We start from the raw sequence: 23,885 nt of genomic DNA, 5'->3' as shown, positions 1-23,885 counted from the left end.
CAAAAACACAAATACATCAAATGCATTCATTTTAGGTTAACACAGATCTTTTCTACAGAGGCTATTTCTAAATCTATTGCCTAGAGCTGACAATTTTCACAGGGTCCTTTTAAAAATTTAGACAGCAACATGTCTATTTAACTATTGGAATGCTGGAGGTCTGTGCAATGTAAGCGATAGTTCACCCCGTTTGGATTTGAGGAGTTAATCCCTTTGTGATGGATACAGAATTTCACTAGGGACTGTTACTGTGAACCTAGGAGGACAACATTTTTATCAAATGCAGGATTACTCTAGTGTAGTTCTAGAACTATGGATTGCTGAGCAATGAGACAGCCTGTGACAACCATGAAACTATGGCCTGGAGGCAGCTCCCTGGAGATATCCAGCCCCCTGTAGCAGCCCTTATTAAATAGATTAGAGAGATGGATGGACAATATCTTACTATTTTATGACTTGTGCAGCTATTATCATTCATGCAAAAGGAGGGAGCTGCTATGAGAAATTCAAATGGTAAGATGGCAGTAAGTCTTCAAACTGCTCATAACTTGGCCACTATAAAAAATAGAGGGCATCTGCATTTAAAACACAGCTTAACAGTAAATCAAACATGACACGATTTCTCCATTAAGCAATGGCGGGAAGCGTAGTTTCGCTGTCCAGTTAAAATGATCCAGGTGTTGTGTAATATACCATTATAACTTAGCAAGGTGCTTTTATTGGGTCAATACCAAGTCGTTTAGGCACATTTAACAACATTAGAAGATCTGATCAACAGATCTAGACAGACAACAGGAGTTTTGCAAATTGAAATACAGCACATTTCAAAATAGAACTATGAACCCAACTGCTGCTTGTTCCATGTTAAAATATAAACCATATTAAAATAGTTATGTTCTGATGAAGGACAGATTACCATTTAAATTTTAGTTAAATCTTATGTTTTAACGTGAGATTGGTGATATTATTTTAAGGTTTTATGTTCGTCCAACGTCGCATAATGTTGTTAACATGGAAATTCTGATAGCGTGTCAACTTAACTTTGTCTAGGCTGGCCTAAAAGTGATTTGAACTCCCTGAATAAAGAGCGCATGTATAGGACTGTAAAAAGTCCAGTACATGCGTTGGGTATCTGGATAATGCAAAAGAGTAATTTATCTACATTATTTTATATGTAAACAGTAGTATGAAGAAAGGAAAGAGGATGATGATATTCAAGGTGCCCATCCTTTAGACTACAACTCTAAAGATCCATATGCTGGCTAAAGACAATAGGAATTGTGGGCAAAGGAAAACTGCGGTTTGGTTGCACCGGCTGTGTGGCAAAGCTCTACATTCGAATATACATTAATATTTGTTCTAATACCTCAATGTGTTCACAGTTCGTACTGGCTTTCCTGAAATTAATATATAAAATCTGCACATTTCAATTCTAACCTGTGTGTGGCATGCATGCCTACACTGAAAATCTGGAGCTTGTTATTCTAAGCAATAATACATTTGCCCAATTAATATTGCTTGAAGGGTACACTGGTTTTTGAAAAAGATGCAATGCTGGAATTGTGTAAAACGCGTGGGCACACTTTGAAGAGGCCAGCAAACCACACTGGTTAAAACAATGGTAAAAAGAAAAAATGGGAGTAATTTAATAGGAAATGGAGTAAAATAATATCTTTAGTGACATGTATAAGGGTGTAAAAACTGTCCTCAGGTAGGAATTAAAAAATAAGAAAAAAACACCCACAATGCCAATGGCACTGACTGGAGACATGTGAATACACATACTGGGATATATTTATAGATATACAAATAAAATAAAAACGTGAATACAACTATGTGAAAAACTAACACATCAGACACTTCCATAATGTTCATGGATTGGGATGCTGGCACTCCAAACTGGCTCCAGTGAGTGCAAAGCACTATCAGGAGGCATTGCTTTCCGTTCCCAACATAAGTCCCTCTTTTGCTTACAAAATTGTGAAGTCCGCATTTTGGCTTTTTCGGAGAGCTGGAAATCTTTTTGGGCGCTCAGGCCAAGATTCAGAAGTTATGTTTTGCCATTGGCAGACTGAAATCTACAAGTTTCACAGATTTTATACTTTCACTTTGACAGTTTGCTGATGACTCGTATCAAGGCTGCATTTTCATCCTTCAGTCTCTGATTGTCTGCTTTCAAATCTGAAAGAACCTAAAAAAAGGCGCAAAACAAAGAATGAATAGGTGGACTTTGAATAGCAACAATGTACAAATAAACATTTTAACTAATATAAACTGAAACATTTCAGACAATGGTCCTGAAAGACCACTAAAGGTGAAGAAAACTTTGAAATAACATTCTGAAGTGACCTGTGATGTCTTACCTAGAAAATTCATAAAACAGGTTCCTCCAAGCACAATGACTATTTCAGTGTTTTGAAGTGATCACGATGCAATGACCTGTATGCGGCATTTCGTACTGAAAAGGTAGCTTCATTTGGCAACCCAATTCAAGATTTCCAGGCTTACTAATGTTATTTATGTTCATAAAGTATAGTCAAGACAGCAGCTTGTAATCTCTCCACCAGGAACCATCAACTACTATTCCAATAAGAGCACTTACAGGAACACTCGTAAACTTGCCAAGTGACTGGTGCAGTCGATGTGCCACTGGGGCATATCAGGGAGAGATGGAGCAAAGATTCAAAACTTTCTTCTTTAGCTTTTCAGTGAGTTACCGGCTTAATTACAAAGCAAGAAAGGCAATCACCCAGTGGAAAATACTGCTGCTTCACATAAGGTCTATGGAGTGTCTGTCCCAAAAGCATGAACGCTAGCCGGAAAGGAGTTTATATATTTAAAAAAAAAAAAAGCGCCACATTTAGCCTTGGCCAGCAGTCTCATTCTCCACAAATATTGAGTGAAAATGCCGAACACCCTGGTAACAGGAACAGCCTGGCTACTATTAGTTTATTAACAGCAGCTACATTCACAGTTTATGAATGGTGCTGACCAATGTGTTTGCTAGAACAATCCACTGTGCATGTACTCAGCCCTGGCTCTAAGACACATTCTGATAGGTGAGGCAGGGGACTTGGGAAGGAGCACAAAGCAATTATTTTTGTGTTTGACTTATTTTCAATGAGCATAATTTGTTACAGGGATTGGAATGTTCCTTTAAGCAACAATACAGGTGATTACATCTTTAAGGACCAAATGTTACACACTGCTGTTATTAAAATCTGGTCCGTATAGACCCAAATCTAATATGGCTTATTGATCCTTGGCACGTCTGTATCTTATCCATAAGTGTGTACCATTGCATTTCTACAAAGAATATATATATATATATATATATATATATATATATATATATATATATTTTTTTTTTAAAGAATAAATGTAACATGGTAGACTACCATTGTTCTTTAAGGGGTTTAAATAATTCCAACTATAGTTTTAAAAACACTTAAGGTTACCTGCCTCTAATGCCTGCATTCAAAAAGGTGATTTTATTCACCTTATTTTCAGCGCCGCACCAGATGACCACCAGGACCCTCCACAGCGCCCACCATGGGAAAGACCCGGCCCCGAGAGGCAACCGAGTCTGTGGACACAAGGTACCAACCCCACACTATGCCCGGAGGAAGGGAGAAGCCCCCTGCAGCAACCACTTCCACTCCTCGTTGACCCATCTGCAGACGCTGCCGGCAATCCTACCCAGAGGGAACCGGTGCGACTCATGCTTACCCGGTCATGCAAGCAGAGCTGCCAGGACGGGCATCGGGTGAGGAACCCCAGGAACCAGCAGGCTGCGGCCCCCACTTAACAATCCAGCCCGCGACGCAGAAACTGCAGTTTGACCAACCGAACTATGGACTTTAAAGCATCTACTAACATATATTAGCATGACACAGTACGTAATCTAGCTCTGTCTTAGCAAACATAGTGGCCATACAACCTGGCATAGAGCAGTGAGCTTTGTTCGTTTTTAAGTGTGATAAAATATGCAGTGGTACTAACGAGACGCACTAAAAGATTATCCAACCAAACGCACAACAGTAAGGTTATGCTACAGTTATTATATATATTTGCATGTCTATAACTTAAATGTAGCCTTATCGTTTTAGTTTTACACTGTCTCCTGCTACCCAGCATGTACAGCTCTTACTTAGTGGCAGCTCAGAGAGTAAATTCTCAGCTAATCGCATACTGTCATATCTCTACTCAGCCGATGCTGATATAGACCAGCTAGATTAACCTATTGGCATCTTTTATAACTATAATCTGCAAGGAACTCATGCAACATGATGTTTTACCTGTTCTTTACACTATACAAATTAGCCTTACTGTGCTTTTTACATTATAATAAGTGCTTATGGTATTACCATCTATGTTACCACTATGCATGCCACTCTGCTGTCTCTTATTCTGTAACACTCTTGGGCTCGGATAATTATCCTCGTGATGATCCTTAAGATTTTCCTGTTATTAAGCCTGGTGCAAATTCCCAGCGTGTTTTTACCCATGTTTTACTATACCAATTATTCGCCTGATACTGCCAAGAATCTGCGCTATTAAGCCATGTATATCATCTATAATGCCCATCACCTTGACTTCCTCACTTTGTTTTGTACCCTTTAAGTTAAGCTTGTTTATACAATATAAAATGAGGCTGTTAAATATTCTGCAACTGAATAACCGTTTGAAGCAACCTTACTACTATAAACATAAAATGAGGCTAGCACCATCTAGAGATGATTTACCATGCATTGTATTACTCCCGACTTGTTTGAAACTTTATTGTCTCCCTTCTTACATTCTGTATCCACATACCTTTATGCCTCAATAAAAAAAAATAAAAAAAAAAATAAAAAAAATAAAAAAGAAATAAAAAAAAACAAAAAAAAAACTTTGATGTAAGCAAATCCAAATGCTTTCCCATAGGAAAGAATTCTGAGGCTATTACGCATGTATCACACAGCCTGGTTAACTTTGTAACACACAGCCTGGTTACAATGCTGCTGCCCATCCCATGTGTTCCCTATTAAGGGTTAATAAGTATAGGGGTGTATATAAAAAATACCCCTTTCTGTCTCATTAGAGATATCTTTGCCAGAAGTTCAAGGAAGCAGGCTGAAGGATCAGTGTTAGGACCCGCTTAGGGGGGTCTGCCTTGACGTTGGCAGGCGGGCATTCCCTCCAATGGCCATTGGAGCAACTAAATGACCTCCATTTGTCTAAATATACATAGGGATTAAGGAGAAAGCGCAAGTAACATTTTCTTTTCTTTGGTTTTCACTATATATTGGGGCTGATGTGTATTGTAGTCGTTGCTGCTGGCCCAGCAGTAATGGGACTAAGCGCAGGACTTTTCTTTTTGTATTTGTATTTACTTTGTATCACACAGCCTGGTTACAATGCTGCTGCTCATCCCATGTGTTCCCTATTAAGGGTTAATAAGTATAGGGGTGTATATAAAAAATACCCCTTTCTGTCTCATTAGAGATATCTTTGCCAGAAGTTCAAGGAAGCAGGCTGAAGGGTCAGTGTTAGGACCCGCTTAGGGGGGGGTCTGCCTTGACGTTGGCAGGCGGGCATTCCCTCCAATGGCCATTGGAGCAACTAAATGTCCTCCATTTGTCTAAATATACATAGGGATTAAGGAGAAAGCGCAAGTAACATTTTCTTTTCTTTGGTTATTACGCATGTGCGGCAATACGCTGCACCAACCAGCACCTCCTCATAGAGATGTATTGAATCAATACACCTCTATGAGAAACGTTCTGCGGCTTCATGCAAAGCGTGGAGACGCTGAACGTCACTCCTGCACAGGGTGCAGCACTGTCTGAGCGACTGCCACTAAAAGATGTTACTAGGCAGCAATGGAAAAGGCAATGCTAAAAATCCTGCAGGGACATGCCATAGACACCATAACACTACATTAAGCTGTGTTTTTCCTGGTGACTATAGATAGGGCAGTGTTTACATTACAGCCTAGGAATAGCTCGAGGTGCATCTCTGCATGGAGACACCGAACTTTCCTTATAGAGATGCATTAATTCAAAGCAACTCTAAGAGGAGATGCTGAATGTCCCGGGCTGTGTTTGGCTTGTACTGACTCTGCCCCTAATCGACCTCCTTGGCAGTCTGAGCCAATCCAATTCTTTCCTATTTGAAAGCACTGCGATTGGCTCAGTATACAACTTCAGATGATGTGACCCAAGAAGGCAGATCAGGGACAGAGCCAGCAGCAGACTGGAATACAAGTATGATTTACTATATTTAGGAGGGGAGGTGGAGGGACAGTGATTTAAGATGGTGGTTTTAACACTATAGGATCAGGAATACAGGTTTGTGCTCCTGACCCTATAGTGTTCCTTTAACTAAGATTTTTTTCCAACAATACTCACCTCTGTCCTGCCCTTCCCTTGCATGATCAGCATATTTTAAAGTGCTGGTCAGTGCTCAAATGCTAAATGTGGTCATGGGGCGTCCTTTATTGATGGCATCTAGTGATGCTTAACAAAGAGCATGCTTGAAATTAAGAACCCGCTGCCTGCTCAGGGCAGAAGGAGGCAGAGATGTTATGTCACTGCCAGTGCCTACAAGATGGCGGCGCTGTGAAAAAAGGACCTGTCTCTGTGATGATTACAAAGTTTGAGGTAAGATGTGGTGATTTGGGAGAGTGGAAACACGTAAAGGGGAAAGTTAGGGGTTGAAGAAGAACAAGGGGTACACACAAGATAAAAAAAATAAAAAAAAAAGTATCTGTGACAGTCACTTTGCAAAGACAGATATATACACATATTACCTTCAACTCTTCTTCTAACTCAGACACTTGTCGTTCTAGTGATCTTCGTTCCTAAGAGGGAAAAAAGCAAAGTTTGAAAGTAATCACAATTTTGCCATGGCGCAACTTTCCATGCATGTGGTAAAAGCTCCCAATCCACTCCTTTATTTTTTAATTTCCCAGCCCTCCCACCGCCTCCCACTCCTGCTCCTCTTGCTGGTTTAGGTTGCATGCAAATGCCATGAGCCGGCAAAAAGGCCTCTTTGAAAAGCTTTTGATTGGTCCTCATCGAGCAGCTTTACCTGGCGCTGATACAAGGTAAACTTTACTTTAAATGTTTTTTGAGCATTTTTCTGTTGGGGGAAGGGGCAATAGAAAAATGCCAATAGGACATTATTCTATTAGGTATCGAAAAGGGTTGGAGAAACCCATTAAAAAGATATGTCCAAAATATGTATGACAAAAACAAAACACTCCAAACTATACTACACCGGGAACTAAAAAGCAGTTTAAAGGGACACTATAGTCACCTGAACAACTTTAGCTTAATGAAGCAGTTTTGGTGTATAGAACATGCCCCTGCAGCCTCACTGCTCAATCCTCTGCCATTTAGGAGCTAAATCCCTTTTGTTTATGAACCCTAGTCACACCTCCCTGCATGTGACTTGCGCAGCCTTCCATAAACACTTCCTGTATAGAGAACCCTATTTAGGCTTTCTGTATTGCAAGTTCTGTTTAATTAAGATTTTCTTATCCCTTGCTATGTTAATAGCTTGCTAGACCCTGCAAGAGCCTCCTGTATGTGATTTAAGTTCAATTTAGAGATTGAGATACAATTATTTAAGGTAAATTACATCTGTTTGAAAGTGAAACCATTTTTTTTTCATGTAGGCTCTGTCAATCATAGCCAGGGGAGGTGTGGCTAGGGCTGCATAAACAGAAACAAAGTGATTTAACTCCTAAATGACAGTGAATTGAGCAGTGAAATTGCAAGGGAATGATCTATACACTAAAACTGCTTTATTTAGCTAAAGTAATTTAGGTAACTATAGTGTTCCTTTAATGTAAAGATACATCAAGGTGGAAATGGCTTGTGTGACTCTGTATACTTACAAATCTCTCCAATTCTAGCAGAGCTGGTCTCTCGGCATGGCGTTCCTGCCTCTGATGATAAACAGAAGATATTAAAGCATCATAGTCAGTTAGATATTTTATAAATTCTCATTAAAAAGCATTTAGAATAACCAACACAGTGTGAAAATATTAGAGGCAGATGCCAAATCAAAGGGCAGCGTTAATCTCTAGCTGGTCATATTACGGTTTATGGTGTGAAGTCAAAGGCTTGAAGGCTAGACGACAAAATAACTTTCTATAAATAGGGATTATAAATGAGTGTCTGATTACCTGCGTGACTCGTTCTAGTTCTAGCTTTATCTGAGTGAGTTTTATCTCCATCTCTTGAAGTTGGTCTCTCAGCGTTTCATTCTCTGTTGCTAAATCTTCAAACAACTGTAAAAAAAAATAACTGAAAGTGTAATATTTTGCAAACTGTTCATCATGCACTGCCATCATGAAGCCTTGATCATGAACCACAACATTTCAGATAAATGTTAATGCGGTAAAGGGGAAATTATTCAAAGAATTGGCTGTAAAAGTTAGCCATCTGGAAAAAGAAGTGTCTAGACATGCGGTAGGCCACCAGTGTTGGAGAATGGCATCTCGTATAGTGCTTTGCCATAAATGTCTACCTTTGACTGGCAAGGCATTTGGAAGATACCATTCACCAACAACTGGAGAGCTGTATGTTCTACCATCTTGTTCCAATTTGAAAAATGTTATTATTTTCCTTATGTAGTATATAGTAAGGAATACAGTACAGAAAAAAGACTGGATTATTACATTTAGCAGGTGGTAAGAACATCTACCTCTCATAAGACAGTCCGACATTGTATGCTATTTTTATCAAGTGTCACAAAGTACTTTTGGTTGAAATAGCAACATTACAACTGAGAATAGGGGTTTGCGTTAAGAATGACATAACTCTTATAGGCTTGAAGTCCGATGCAGGAACAGGTGAAACTGGGAGCAAGGTAGAAGGTAGTAATTCAGCTCCTACGGTATTTCCCCCTACCCCCCGATATGATTGGTAAATACAATGTGAAAAAAACACTGCACTGCACTGCACACTATTCACAATTAACGCTCTGTAATTGTTTCGTAGTGTGATTGCTCACTTCTTCCCCAAAGGAATAAGATCCTCACCACCACCACCCATAATAATTAATACAAATAATTACATATAGCCTGTGAGACCAGGGTCACCACTCCGGGTCAACAACCTCCTATGTTGAGGAGGATGGTAAATGCTATAATCTAGAGCTCATGTGGTGTCACAATTGCGTCCTTGACGAAACAGTGTATTATACAAAACAAATACCGTAGTTTGTAAAACATAATATAATGTTTGGCCAATTATGTCTTCAATTATATTTTCTTCATATTTTTTTTTTTTTTATCTCAATCCACAAGCAAGAAATAAGCAGAAAGGAACACTTTGTTATAAAAATATGCATACAAACTTCATATATAACAAAATGTAGAACAATACATTGCAGATGCTGGCTTGTGGACAAAGGATTTTGTTTGAAATAAAAAATATCCACTAGTGGATCATAACTAGTAAAAGAAAAATAAACACACAGGCATTGGCTGCAGTTTCAAACAGATAATCATAGACCACAGGGATGTCTCTCAAAGGCTGATCACAGCCTCTGCCAGCTGTGGAACAGTTTGGCCGCTAATCTTAGGAACCCTCAGGTGCTTTTACAGGCCTCCAATATCAAGACCGGGATAACCCCCACAGGTCCAAAGGAGGGTGGGAACAGAAGCCACTAATATGAGCTACAGGAGATTGCAGAGATAGGGAGTAGCCGCTGTGACAGAACGGCATCACTGAGTGCCATATCCCCATGTGTCCGCTGTCTATTTCTATGGGGGGAGACATGTGATGGATGGCTTGATTTGTTTGGCATGGGCCACAAGCTTGCGGTGCCATTTTTGGGACTGTTTTACATGTGCCTGTATATGCAACTGTGGGTCAACAAAGGGAGGGGAGGGGGCAGGGCAGCAGCTCTGTAAAGTATAGTGAAGTAAAATGTATTGCTTGTCTGTGCCTCTCCCCCTCCCTTTTCCTGTCATAGCAGGGCGTTGCCACAGGGACACTGCCAGCCCAGTTTGAACTGGCTGCTTTGCCCCTCTTCCATCCCCCATCAGCTTCTTGGGATGAAAACGCCTGTTTTGTGTTGGAGACCCCATGCAGGGGTCTGTGCATGTAAAACCTAGTGTGATGAAATAAAAAGAGGTCAGTCAGTGTTGTACCTCCAGAACGATGTGTCGCCCAGTTACTGGGGGGAAATGGGTCTCTTTATATTCTATAGTGGTTCCTGAGCGGCTGAAGGAAGGTTAATAGCGGAGGTAACCGGTCAGGTTACCCGGGGTCTGCTACAGCCACCTTCCTCACACGGTCATCGCGGCAGGCCTTACATCCTAAGTTACAATACCCATAACTCTTGCACAGCAAAAAGGATGGCACTTTCTTTCTCGATAAAGCCAGAAGCCACACCAGAACAAGTTACAGTAAAAATGGTCGGTAAATAGGCTATTAAACAAAAGACTGGAAGAGTGATGTAAACATGTGTCCCGTTCGGCATTGCTATTTTATTGGTACATATATTTTTAAATGTAGAGTCATAAAACATTTTGGGACACAAGATAAAAAAATAAAAATAAAAAGATTTATTGTCCATGATTGTAGCCAAAAAAAAAAAAAAAAGGACAAAAATATCAGCCCCTTTAGCCATACCAATTCATACTTGCAAATATTGTCTGCTTTCGCCATACCAATTCATACTAGCAGTGATGGGTTGAAAGCAGTGAGCTGACACTGAGCAAATCATAGCTGCCCAGGCAAACTTTCCCAATAACCCAAGCAGCACAGTGGGAATGGTCGGCTGGTGACTCTCGTTTAGCATCAATGAGATGAAGCAGTTCCAGTTTCTATAGCAAAACATTAGACAAGAACCCACCTACGACTGTAGTTCTCTTACATTAGTAGAAGGCTTAAAGGACCGCTATAGTACCAGGAAAAACAAACTCATTTTCCTGGCACTATAGGGTCTTTAGCTCCCCCCCACCCTCAGGGTCCCACTCCCGCTGGGCTTTCCCTCGGCGCTGGGGAACTCTCCTCCCTCTGCCGACGTCAGCGCCTGCATTCACCAGTCAATAGGAAAGCATTTCTTAATACTTTCCTATGAACGTCAGCGTCTTCTCACCGATTTTCAGTGAGAAGCGCGGAAGCGCCTCTAGCGGCTGTCAGTGAGACAGCCACTAGAGGCTTGATGAGCCCTAGTGTAAGTTGATCATTCTCTCCTCCTTCAAACTCTTCAATCACTCGGTCTCTGTGACTCTGTCCTCTCTTGGTTTTCCTCCTATCTCTCCCAACGCTCATTTAGTGTCTCCTTTTCCAAGGATACCTCCTCCCCTCGCCCTGTCTCGGTTGGAGTTCCCCAAGGCTCTGTCCTTGGTCCCCTTCTATTTTCTCTTTATACTGCCTCTCTTGGAAAACTTATTGCCTCTTTTGGATTCAACTACCACCTGTACGCTGATGACACTCAGATATACCTCTCCTCTCCGGACCTCTCCCCGGCCGTCCTGCAACGTGTCACTACTTGCCTCTCTTCCATCTCTGACTGGATGTCGTCACGCTTTCTCAAACTTAACCTCTCTAAAACTGAACTCCTTGTCTTTCCTCCTCCTAATACTGATCCTCCTCTCTCACTCTCCCTTCAAGTCAGTGATATCCACATAAGTCCATCCCTACAAGCGCGCTGTCTTGGCGTCATACTTGACTCTGGTCTCACCTTTGAGTCTCACATCCAGTTTGTTGCCAAGTCCTGTAGGTTCCAACTCAAAAACATAGCCCGCATCCGCCCCTTTCTTACGCAAGATGCTACCAAGGAGCTTGTCCATGCTCTAGTAATTTCCCGCATGGATTACTGTAACCCTCTCCTGATTGGTCTCCCCAAAAGCCGTACTGCCCCGCTACAGTCTGTAATGAATGCTGCAGCTAGACTGATTTTCCTATCCAGTCGGTCCTCTCACACCTCGCCCCTCTGCCAGTCCTTACATTGGCTCCCTGTATCCTATAGGAGTCAATTCAAAGTGCTAACCCATACATTTAAAGCACTGAACAATTCCAGCCCCTCTTATATCTCTTCACTGATCCAGAGGTATGCCCCTCTTCGTACCCTCCGCTCTGCCCGCGACCACCTCCTGACTGCTGCTCGCACCCGTACGGCCAACTCACGCTTGCAGGACTTCTCACGCTTGGCTCCTCTCCTATGGAATAACTTGCCTACTGCCATCAGACTCTCCCCTAGTCTTCAATCATTTAAGAAGGGCCTTAAATCCCATCTCTTCAGGAAAGCGTATGGCCTCCCAGAGTAATCTCTCCCTTACATACCTGTCCCTATGGGATAGTGCTTTGCTCTCTCCTCCAGCTCTGCTTCACTCCTACTTGATATTTCCTATCCTAATGTTTCTAATACCCCACTTCCTATAGACTGTAAGCTCATTTGAGCAGGGTCCTCTTCAACCTATTATTCCTGTAAGTTTTCTTGTAATTGTCTTATTTATTGTTACATCCCCCCCCTCTCAAAATATTGTAAAGCGCTACGGAATCTGTTGGCGCTATATAAATGGCAATAATAATAATAATAATAATAATAGCAGTTTCTCTGAAACTGCTATGTTTACAGCTGCAGTGTTGACACTAGATGGACCTGGCACCCAGACCACTTCATTGAGCTGTAGTGGTCCTTTAATAAGATATTTATATGTGATAGACACGTGTTTTTGTGAATGGGGGCATGTATAAGTCCATGTACTGTTTTTTTTGTTGTTGTTTTTTAACCTGTCTATTTCAAACACACACATTACATTTCAATCCTAAGAAATTCCCAACACATATTACATATTACAAAGTGAACAAGCGTGAAAATACTTAAGCAACCACTGAAACACAAAATAAAAAAATAACCCAAACAAAGTATAATCTCTTAAATTACAAAGAATCCTTTTCAACACGGAGGTCGCTCGAATTAGAAGTTAGAAAAGCAGAATTGTACTTTAGAAATAACCTCATATGTGGAGCAAAGCCTCTGGTGGTGGGTGAGAATAATTTTACTGTTTTTCAGGTTTTTACTGGCACTTAAACTGTACAAGTTAAGCTTACCTTTTTATAATCCTTTTCAGATTCATTCCTGGACCCTGAATTACTAATGTTTCTCTGAAATGTGTATGTCCCAGCTCTGTATGGTAAAATACTGTTCAAGCTTTCTGTTACCCTGCAGAGAAAGCACAAACATTCCATAAAATGTCTACATCTGTCACTTAACAGTTTGGACAAGCAAAACAACATTTTGTCCCATTATATATAATAAAAGTAACGTAAAACACAAATGGCTAGATTTTAGTTCAGTGAAAAAGGGTTAATACTTATTATTTTCAATATCGGAGATGTTGCCGCTATGCCAATTACCTATATACACACCACTTTAAAGGTACAATGAGAGATGAGTTTCCCATGATGCACGTGGCTCAGTTGCAGAAGGATGCAGCATTGGATTTTGTGACTGAGTAGCAAAAATCACCAAGTACCTTTAAGCTTGTGGTGACAAACTTAACACTATGTACTAAACTCATTACATACCAATAAGGGACTTCTTCCTGCATACATATGAAGTATGTCATTTTCAATAATAATAATAATAATAAATCTTGAATTTAATGTAGACTTGCCTGTCCAAATAAATCTGTTCTTAATGAGGTAAGTGATCTTTAAAATGCAGGCAAAATTACAGCGACAGACAAGGCTGTTGAAAAAGGCACTGAAAGCTTTTTATATACATAAAATATTTTAAAGGGCAAAAATAACAACATAGAAACAGGTCAAAAAATGTTTTATTCAAAGTTAATATATGCAGAAGGAATGAGATGTGTGTACAATATAAACATTTTTGTATTTATGTAAAAACATAAAAAATATACATCAAAGGAAAAGGAGTAAAAAAGCATGCACAATAATGTTCATCCATACCCTGATGTGTCGCTGTGGTTTATCGATTCTGCATCTTCATTTTCTGTGCCCTAAATAAATATAAAAGCACAAGTATGTACACAAATGGACACAAATGGACACTGCTTCGCTCAAAAACTGTGTGTTTTGGACAGCAAACTGCACAAAAATCCTGTTACCAGTCAATGAATACCAAAACGTTAATTAGCATGCTGCTCATACAGTCTGATCCTGCTTTATGCCCACGCATTTTAAGCCTCAGATTGCTTAGATGCAAATGTTTCACAGCCAAAGCAAATATATTGATGTGTGCAATAGACTAGTGCACATTTGGCAAGGGTTACTCACCACCTGAATGCGAAGATATAAAATAAATCAGATTTCCTAACAAACAATGGCAGAACTGTACCAGCCTTTTATATGTGAGCAATCATATGTAATGGGTTGCAAAATAAACCAACTGAAATATTCAGATTGAGGAAACAACCCCCCCCCCCCCCCCCCAAAAAAAAAAAAAACTTTTTGTGGGATCTTTCAAAAATGCCAGATTGCCTTTGACATTAAGCTTAAAATGAAATGGTTTTCCGATAATATATCCACACATGCTTTGATGGAGAAATCACCAAGATGGCAGTGGCTAGCATAAAGGATGGATGCATGTTCATAACAAGTTGTTGTTGTTTGAGCAAATTGCATTTATTGTTCAATTTCCCTTAATACTGCAAAGCACTGAGGAATAATTTGGTGTTATATAAAAACCAATGATCATAATATTGACATGTCACAAAGTTAAGATTTGAAAGAAAGAAAGTTGAGATTGCACACCATAGAAAGCCATTTTTTTTGAAGTTTCTGCCTTTTTACACAGGGCATATAAGTCACCTTTCAAAAAAACGTTTTATTACAATAACTAACTAAATCTTACAACTTTGACTAGATTCACGTAGTCTCTCAGTGATAATGTAATAATTCAAGTAATCTGAGCACCATACAAATCTGTCATAGAAACTGAACGTCTAATCTCTCAAGCAATAAGATTACAAGTTTTTTGAGACTGTAGAGTAGACATTCCACACTGTCTAAATAAGCTCTATGACACTGGTTACAGGACCACTATAGGCACCCAGACCACTTCAGCTCAATGAAGTGGTCTGGGTGCCAGGTCCCTCTAGGGTTAACCCTGCCTGCTGTAAACATAGCAGTTTCAGAGAAACTGCTATGTTTACCTATGGGTTAATCCAGCCTCTAGTGGCTGTCTCATTGACAGACGCTAAAGGCGCTTCCGCACTTCTCACTATGATTTTCACAGTGAGAAGACGCCAGCGCCCATAGGAAAGCATTGATAATGCTTTCCTATGGACTGGCTGAATGCCCGCGCGGCTCTTGCCGTGCATGCTCATTCAGCCGATGACAGCGAAAAGGAGGAGGGGAGTTCCCCGTGCCGAGGGAGCCCGGCGGGGGAAAACTGGTAAAATTTAACCCCTTCCAACCCCTAGAGCCCGACGGGAGGGGGACCCTAACGGTAGAGGGGGGGACCTAGAGACCCTATAGTGCCAGGAAAACAAGTATGTTTTCCTGGCACTATAGTGGTCCTTTAAACATAGAACACAGTTTAGAACTACAAATTAAATAAGATCACATTTAACCAGATCACAGAGCAGATGAGAATACATTGTTCCATGAAAACAGAGGTATCTATTTATTTAGCCACAAGTTGATAAAGGTATCCACAAGGATCATAACCTGTTAAAGGAACATTTTAGTGTCTGCTTATCACTCTCAGCCAATGAGCCAAGCTGCATTGCAGAGCTTGGCCGAGGAGAGCTAACGGAAATCTTTACTAAGGAACTTCCAGCACTCAGGAGATTTTATTGAAGGTGGGGAATAGCGCCCCACAGAGCCCAGGTAAGAAGTCAAAGCGTTCAAAGACAGTTTGACTACTTACAATGGGAGGGCACTCTGACACCCATGGCACCGTAACGCCTATAGTGAGCTCTAGTATTTATGGTTTATTTGCAACTCTTTTTGATAAATAAATGGCCATGTTCGGTTTCGTGCATCTACCTGTTGTAATTGTTCTTAATGCTGCAGTATAATGGAGGTAAAAAAAAAATCAGTCAAAACACAAGTACATCCTGGGGAGTAGATAATGTGATTACAGAGAACTGTGCTCCTTCAATGTTGTCAGTCCTCACTCAACCAACTTTATGGCAAATCATACTGCTATGGACAATATTCATTCTATAGCTCTTCTGTAAATACAACATCTTACCTCATGAGAATTACTCTCCGTATTTAATGCCCGTTGATCTTTTCGCCATCTTCTTCTATCTCTTGTTGTTAAATGGTTTTGGTTTTCGGTTTCATTTTCCTCTCTGCTCACAGCTTCAAACTCTACCATAAACCCAAAAGTAAATCATGAAGTAATTTTAACCATTTTAATAAAATTATTTCCACCCACATATTTATATAGCGCCAACAAATTCTGTAGAGCTGTTCAATGGGTATTGTACTGTATTATGTTAACAATGGGTATTGTACTGTTTTATGACAACATAAATTGCAGCTAGAAGTATTTGAAAGTGAAAAGAGGTCAATATGATCATGAACCTACTGCCCTCCCCCCGACCCCCACCCCTGAGGGTGGGGGGGGGGCATAAAGATAATGAGGGTGGGAGGGAGGGTAGGTGCGCCTACTGTCCTCCCTCCTACCCCTGAGCGGCGGGTGGGGGCCATAAAGATACTGGAGGGGGAGGGGGGCGACCTACTGTCCTCCCCCCCGGGCCCCACCCTATACTGAGGGGGGAGATCCGGACCTGGGCGGCGGGGGGGGGGGGGGGGGGGGGGAATTAAGATAATGGGGGGTGGGTAGCGACTGTCCTCCCCCCCACCCCTGCGCAGTGGGTGGGGGCCATAAAGATAATGGGGTGGGGGGGGGACGACAACGACACACCTACTGTCCTCCCCCCTTGGCCCCCACCCCTGGGCGGCGGGTGGGGGCCCTTAATATAAATAAAATAAAATAGTGAAGGGGGAATAAAATAACTAACCTGTAAAGAAAAATGAAACTTACCATTTGACGTCTTCTTTTTTCTAAAATCTTCATTTTTCAGCCCGAAAAAAGGCCAAATAAAAAAAACCTGTCGAAAAAAACCTGACTATGGGGGGTGACTAGGGGCTTTCGTTTAGGGCCCCCACCCACCACTCAGGAGTGGGGGCCGGGGGGAGGACAACAGGTCCCCCCCCCTTATTGTTATTTAGGGCCCCCACCCGCCGCTCAGGTGTGGGGGGGGCGGGGGAGGCCAGTAGGTCTACCCCCCCCCCCATTCTTATTTAGGGCCCCGACCCACCACAGGTCCCCCCCACCTTGTTATTTAGGGCCCACTGTTCACTGTTTAGTAGTCTTGGTACCAAGACTCATTTCTGGATATCCATGGTGATCTATGCCTGACATTCTGCAAGGATGATGTAAATCAAAAACAAAATGCTGTACAAACAGTTGTGTAGTGAGATAACTTTTGGGCCTCGCTAGAAGGTTAATTATCGATATTCTGAGCCCTGTGTTAAACATTTATATAAATAAGATGCTTACATTATTAAGTACTTAATACATGCAAAAAAATTACATAATATGACTAGTGCAACGTTTTACCTCTTATAATTAAACAGGTCACAAAAAAAAGATATAGGCTACCTACACCTAGCCCACTGCTCCCGGTGACGCTCAACAGCAAAATTGGGGAGGTCTGCCGGTCAAAGCATGGGGATACCTGGGTGAAGGGGACTATATACCCATAAACCGGGCCCTAAGCGCCGACGGACTTTGAGATCTGGACACACTCCTGGAGGGGAGACCACGGACCCTCATGACCACCCTCAGATATATGCAGCTGAAACACTATTACACAACGCTTACGCACAGAGAACGTCTACACAGGGAACTGACGTGGTTCGAGGGCTTGTGCGAACGAGGCACCACAGTAGAGCATGCGGTTTCCACAATGTACCAGCAACTAATCATGAACGACCAGACAACCGTGGCCACCTTCAAGAGGCGATGGGAGGGGTCCCTGAATAAGACATTTACCAAGTCACAATGGGATAAGGCCCTGATATGGCAACACAAAAGCTCCATGAGCTCCTACTACCAAGAGGTCGGCTACAAACTGATTTCATTTTGGTATAGAACGCCTACTGTGATCCGCCGAATATTCCCGGTGGTACCACCGACGTGTTGGAGATGGCAAGAGGAAAGAGGCGCGCTGATACACCCAATACTCCCGTACTAGGACATGGTGAAAACAGAGGTGACTCTGGTGCTGGGAGATATTCCAGACTGGTCAGCAGAACTAGCCCTATTGCACATCTCTCGAGATATAAAAAAAATCAATCCTTCGACACTTGCTGAACAAGGCGTCCATCCCGGCTTACTGGGAAAAAAACACCATCCCGACGAAGACGGAGTGGGTACAATGGGTGGAAGACATACAGAGCGCAGAGGCACACCACGCCTCCCTAACGGGAAGGGAACTCAAGCATGTAGAACTATGGAGCCAGTGGTTCAGGTACATTGCTCGATACTCTCCGAATCACCAGCGAGGGACAAGACACAACACACACACTTCATTAACATAACCAACAGAACATCACACATACCAACAGAACATGAAAGAGTAGAAGCAGACGAGGCAAAGGTCGCATGTAGCGGGACATCCTCCCTGATCACAAACATATTGACAATAGTACACCGACAAACATTTCCTAAATTGATAAGGACCTGATTTTCCCCACCGGAGCACAGGGACGGATAGGCCAGCTAGATAGAATAGGGTTATATACCACAGGGTATGACGCAGCCCACTTGTCTAAGTGTGGTAAACTTTGAGCTACAAGCCACAGGTGAACATACAAAGTTAGACAGGAAGTAGAATGCTATACCCTTTGACATACATTAGAGGGAAAGGAGGGCGATAGGAAGGTAACTTATATGCTGATCGATGGAAAACCTTAAGGCTACGATCCAGCCCAGGAGCATAACTACAACCGAGCTCCTCAAGATCATACTTACCACATGAGTTTTGTACTTGTGCTCTCTTTTTGATGAGGACCTGCGCATCCCATGTGAAAAACGTCTTTGTTATCTATTACCTCTGTTACCGTAAACATCAATAAAAACAGATTTACAAAAAAAAAAGAGATAGGCCAAATCTCACCTGTTTTTGTCTGACAATTCACAGTATTTTCAGTGCTTGGTACACGGATTCTTCTGGACAGTTCCTAATTAAAACACACCAGATAACCAATTACAGACCACTAGATAGCTACTACACCGTATTCTTCCAATGTTTAGCTAATAGAGGCTAAATGGTTGCTAAATCATTGGATAGAAAAAACTAAATAAATTACATGCCTAGACTGAGTGGGTATTGTGTGTTATATTAAATGTTTCAATACATTATCAAAAAAATAAAAATAACAAAATGGTCAGTTCCCCTATTTTATCTTTAATATGTTGAGGACATTTTTTGCCAAAAACAAAATAAATAAAATGTATGTGACCCCATTAGAAGGATAACACGAATATACATACACACGCGCATTTAGTTTGTACATACCATATATTTAAATTCTATTATAAAATGTTCTTACAAATGTAAAGGTATTTATTTATAACCATTTGACCAATTTTTAGATCTGTTCATAAAGCAAAATGGATGCATTTATATGGCTCCAACATATATGTTCTATGAAGATTTGGGGTAGGCGGTTCTATATATGAATAATACAACTAGTGGTGAGGTGGTCTGATTGGTAACTTGGTTATCTAGTACTAATTCAGTGACCTTATCACTGCTCTAACCAGCTGATATACACATCTATATGAAAAGGGTCATCTGTGATGTGAAAATGGCTAAATTGAGCTTATTTTCTAGTGGATTAACAAAGCATATCTGGCCATGCATGGATATCTGTACAATTAATTAAAGTCCGTGCTTGGAATATCTGGATGCTTCTACACATGCTTGATGCATATTGAGTAGGGAAAAACAATGCAAATAGCACCTGTAAAATGTTTTAGGAATAAAAGGAATAGAATTCTTTCTTAACCATTACAGCACTGGCCTGACCCAGGTAGCATCTCTCGTGGCCTTCTGAAGAGTGGCCACTAGAGGTGTTCCTAGGCTGTAATGTAACACTGCATTTTCTCTGAAAAAGTCAGTGTTTACATTAAAATGCCTGTGTGGACATACTATACTCACCAGAACAACTAGAATAGGCTGGGATTGTTCTAATGATTCATTTAACTGAACTCATTCATTCAAAATGAATAGTTTCAAATGTCCGTTGCTATTGACGTAGCAAAGGTTACAGGTGTCTGTGGTAACGGGTATAAAACGTTAATGTTTCCAGCTGGATTGTGACCATCAATACAAACATGAGAAAGTACAGAATATTTCAGTAATTTCTCTTAAATGTTACCACTCACCAAGGAGGGTCAAGGATTTTTGTCGACAATACAGTTAAATGAATGCTCACCAGATTTTCAGTTGGTTGATCCTTATATAGCCTCTCGATTCCATCTTCCTCTTTACTTTTCGGTTCAGATGATGTAGTAGCATCACTTTGTTTTCCCAGTGTTTTTTCTGCTTCTTTGAGGTCAGTAAGTGTGACGCCCTATCAAGAGGCATATATAGAAATGTATCAGGGCTAGGACGAAGGCTCCATTTATCACTGCAGACACATGATGATTTGCAATACAGATGAAATCTAGGTGCTGCAGATGCACCTGCCCTCACTACTACATTCTTACAAAGAAAACGGCAGGGGCTACATATGTCATCTTGAGCTTTGAGGCAGTTATTGCTTAGAATAACATATTTCCACCTACTTTAAACTGATTAATACAGTTAAAAAAATGTAAATTTCACAACTCGTCCACTTTGTATATTTCCAAATATTAAATTATGTGGGTATTTTTGTCATTCTGTAAGCAGAAGTAATACGTTCTTGTATTGACAGCAACAAACACTCAAAATACTGAAAGTAAAAGAAGAAATGCACAGCACGTCTCATTTCCATCTTGGTAAAAAACAAAAAACAACAACATGATAACTGGAAATACCATTAATACCATCATGTAAATGGGTGAAACTCCACAAACAGCAAGCTCCAGATCACCATGGCAACAAAGTGCACTCTGAAGCCCAGATACTATTCTGGCTTTTTATGATTTATTGTTACTGTACATCATATTTCTTTGATTTTACCAATCCAACAGCAAAGCATTGGATTGGCTGAGATTGTCAATTCTGATGATCTCAGCCAAAGAGGTGGCCCGGGGACGGTGCCAAACACAGCCCTGGTCAATCAGCATTTCCTCATAGAGATGCAATGAATCAATGCATCTCTATGAGGAAACCTCAATGTCTCCATGCAGAGGGTGCAGCAATGCCCCAGGAAGCACCTCTAGTAGCCATATGAGGAGTGCCACTGGTGGTGTTCCTAGGCTGCAAAGTAAACGCTATAAAAAATTAACCCAAAGTACACCAAAATTTACTGCACATAGAGAGATATATCCATATAATGAAATTGTAAATGCATAAATACAAAAGTGCAAATGTGCAAAACAAACATGCAAAAAGCGCAAAGTGTACATATAACTGCACAAATTCTAATATAAAGTGCTCTTGGTGTAAAGTATTAACAATGTAAACCTATATACCAGTGTAACATCAGGTATACTAACCTGGAGCTGGAGATACAATACATTGTTCATACTTTATACCAAGAGCACTGTATATTAGAATTTATGCAGTTATGTGTAAGCTTTGCACTTTTTGCATGCTTGTTTTGTACATTTGCACTTTCATTATATGAATAAAATCTTTCTATGTGCAATAACTTTTGGTGTGCTTTGGGTTTATTTTCTATGATACTCTTGGGTTTATTTTCTATGATACTCCCGTAACTGCATGAGTCACTAAATTAAACCATATCAGTTGAGCCTAGAAGAAAGGTAGAAAAGCCGTTACATAGATTATATTTTTTTAATCTGGAGGGGAGACAAAGAGTCCCTACTATCCTTCTTGTCAGAACTTAATGACAACACATGGGGTATTAAATTGGAGAGTAACTACAGCCGTCAATCCGTTGATTTTTTGGACCTTCAAATATACATAGATGAAGGAGAAATTAAAACTAAGACATTTCAAAAAAGTAGATGTCAATAGATATATTGAGGAGACAAGCTGCCATTTTTCACCCTGGCTTACCAACGCACCTAAAGCACAATTGATGAGGATCAGGCGAAACTGTACTGATAATGAAGTTTTTAATATCCAATCTTGCAAAATTCTCAATGATTTTAAACAAAAAGGCTATAAAGCCCAACTATTAGATAAAGCTCAACGTGAAGTTGCTCTAAAGGATAGAGAGTCACTCCTACAGTATAAAACACCACCCACTGAGACAGAGGAACGGAATCTAGCGTTCATTTGTGATTTCAGCTGCCAGAGTTATAAATTAAAAAGAATTTTCCAGAAATACTGGCCAATTCTACAAAATGATACGTTCCTGAATAAGGTCTTACCAAATAAACCTATTTTCACCTATAGAGGAGTTCCCAGTTTAAGGACCAATTTAGTACGTAATCATATAAAAGAACGTGCAACGATTAAAAATGTCTTTAATCAAAAGAATGGCTTCTATGGCTGTGGCACATGTGGTGCTTGCAGAAATAGCGGCCAAAAAAAGAGACATATAACTTCATTCTCTACCTGTGAGTCTCAATTTCAAAGCAAACAGCCTAACAACTATAAAATAAATCAACTTATAACTTGCTATTCGAAACGAGTCATCTATCTTATCACATGTCAATGTGGTTTAAGTTATGTAGGTAGGACCACTAGATCCCTCTATATAAGAATACAGGAGCATATCCGTAATATTAGGAAGGGTTTTTTGATAAACACAGCCTTTTAGCACATTTTAAACATAAGCACAATTGTGACCCAACCCAATTGACATTTATGGGTATTCAAATTGTTAACATCAATTGGAGGGGTGAGGATCCAATAAGGAAGATGGGACAACAAGAGATGAGATGGATTTTCAATCTCAACACTATGATTCCCACCGGCCTTAATGGCGATTTTGAAATGTGTAATTTTTTATGATATTATCCCGAACAGCATGTATTAATCCTCTATGTTTATTATGTATTTGGAGTGAATAGATCCATTTCCCTTTATAAGATGCTTATCACATCTACTCTATACGATTCAAGTGAAACTTTAATCATAGGGGATTTAAAATTACTATTACTAACTAAGTTAAATCTTATCTCACTATATAATCTATGTATGTAGCTACTGCTTTAAAGCTTTAAAAGGATTTATATACATGCTGTGGGAATGTCAATTTTCATTGTATTTAAATTTAATGCACAGTTTATTGATATATGTATTCTCATTTTTTCATTTATGCCCCAATCATTTTTTCTGCATGCTTGACACAAATGAGGACATCTTTACAATATACAAGATATATGTACATCCTTCTATTTGCCTAATACAAATTGTAAAAAAATATGGGTTAAAGGGCATAAGGGAAGTGACAGGCACGAATATAGGATACTCTGCTACTTTCCCTACTTATTGCCCACAAGTAAAATGGCGACAGCAATACCAGAAGTGATGTCACTTCCTGTTACAAACAGAATAAAAAAAAAAACACGATTTTGACAAGCCACACTACACTCCCCCCAAACGAGTGATGTGATTGGCTAACCAATGAGGAAATCTACCAATGAAGAACCGGACCAGGATATTTAAACCAGAATGAGGAGGAGAGCAGTGAACACCGATTGAGAAAGCCCTCAAGTAGGGTGAAACGCGTCTCGGAAGTGAAGGATATTTATGGGACATTTTTTTATTCTGTTTTATTTGTTTGTATTTTACTGCCCGTCTCCTCTGATCT

The 23,885-nt window shown here is 40.4% G+C and overlaps 1 protein-coding gene across 2 annotated transcripts in view; it reads right to left on the bottom strand.

Moving 5' to 3' along the window:
* Positions 1-365: 365 nt before the first annotated feature.
* Positions 366-23,885, bottom strand: part of PPP1R12C (protein phosphatase 1 regulatory subunit 12C) — a 123,107-nt gene continuing 99,587 nt past the window's right edge. For both annotated transcript variants that reach the window (XM_063436593.1, XM_063436594.1), the window contains 9 exons: positions 20,445-20,582; positions 19,121-19,184; positions 16,180-16,301; positions 13,929-13,978; positions 13,065-13,176; positions 8,177-8,281; positions 7,886-7,936; positions 6,794-6,844; positions 366-2,191 (listed from right to left, as the gene is read on the bottom strand). In XM_063436593.1, coding sequence (XP_063292663.1) covers positions 2,105-2,191; positions 6,794-6,844; positions 7,886-7,936; positions 8,177-8,281; positions 13,065-13,176; positions 13,929-13,978; positions 16,180-16,301; positions 19,121-19,184; positions 20,445-20,582 — 780 coding nt within the window. In that variant the 3' untranslated portion in view covers positions 366-2,104. The remainder of the gene's footprint in view (positions 2,192-6,793; positions 6,845-7,885; positions 7,937-8,176; positions 8,282-13,064; positions 13,177-13,928; positions 13,979-16,179; positions 16,302-19,120; positions 19,185-20,444; positions 20,583-23,885) is intronic.

Source organism: Pelobates fuscus, chromosome 11, assembly GCF_036172605.1.
Source record: "Pelobates fuscus isolate aPelFus1 chromosome 11, aPelFus1.pri, whole genome shotgun sequence".
NCBI classification, from domain to species: domain Eukaryota; kingdom Metazoa; phylum Chordata; class Amphibia; order Anura; family Pelobatidae; genus Pelobates; species Pelobates fuscus.
This window is presented reverse-complemented; position numbering and strand designations above follow the sequence as displayed.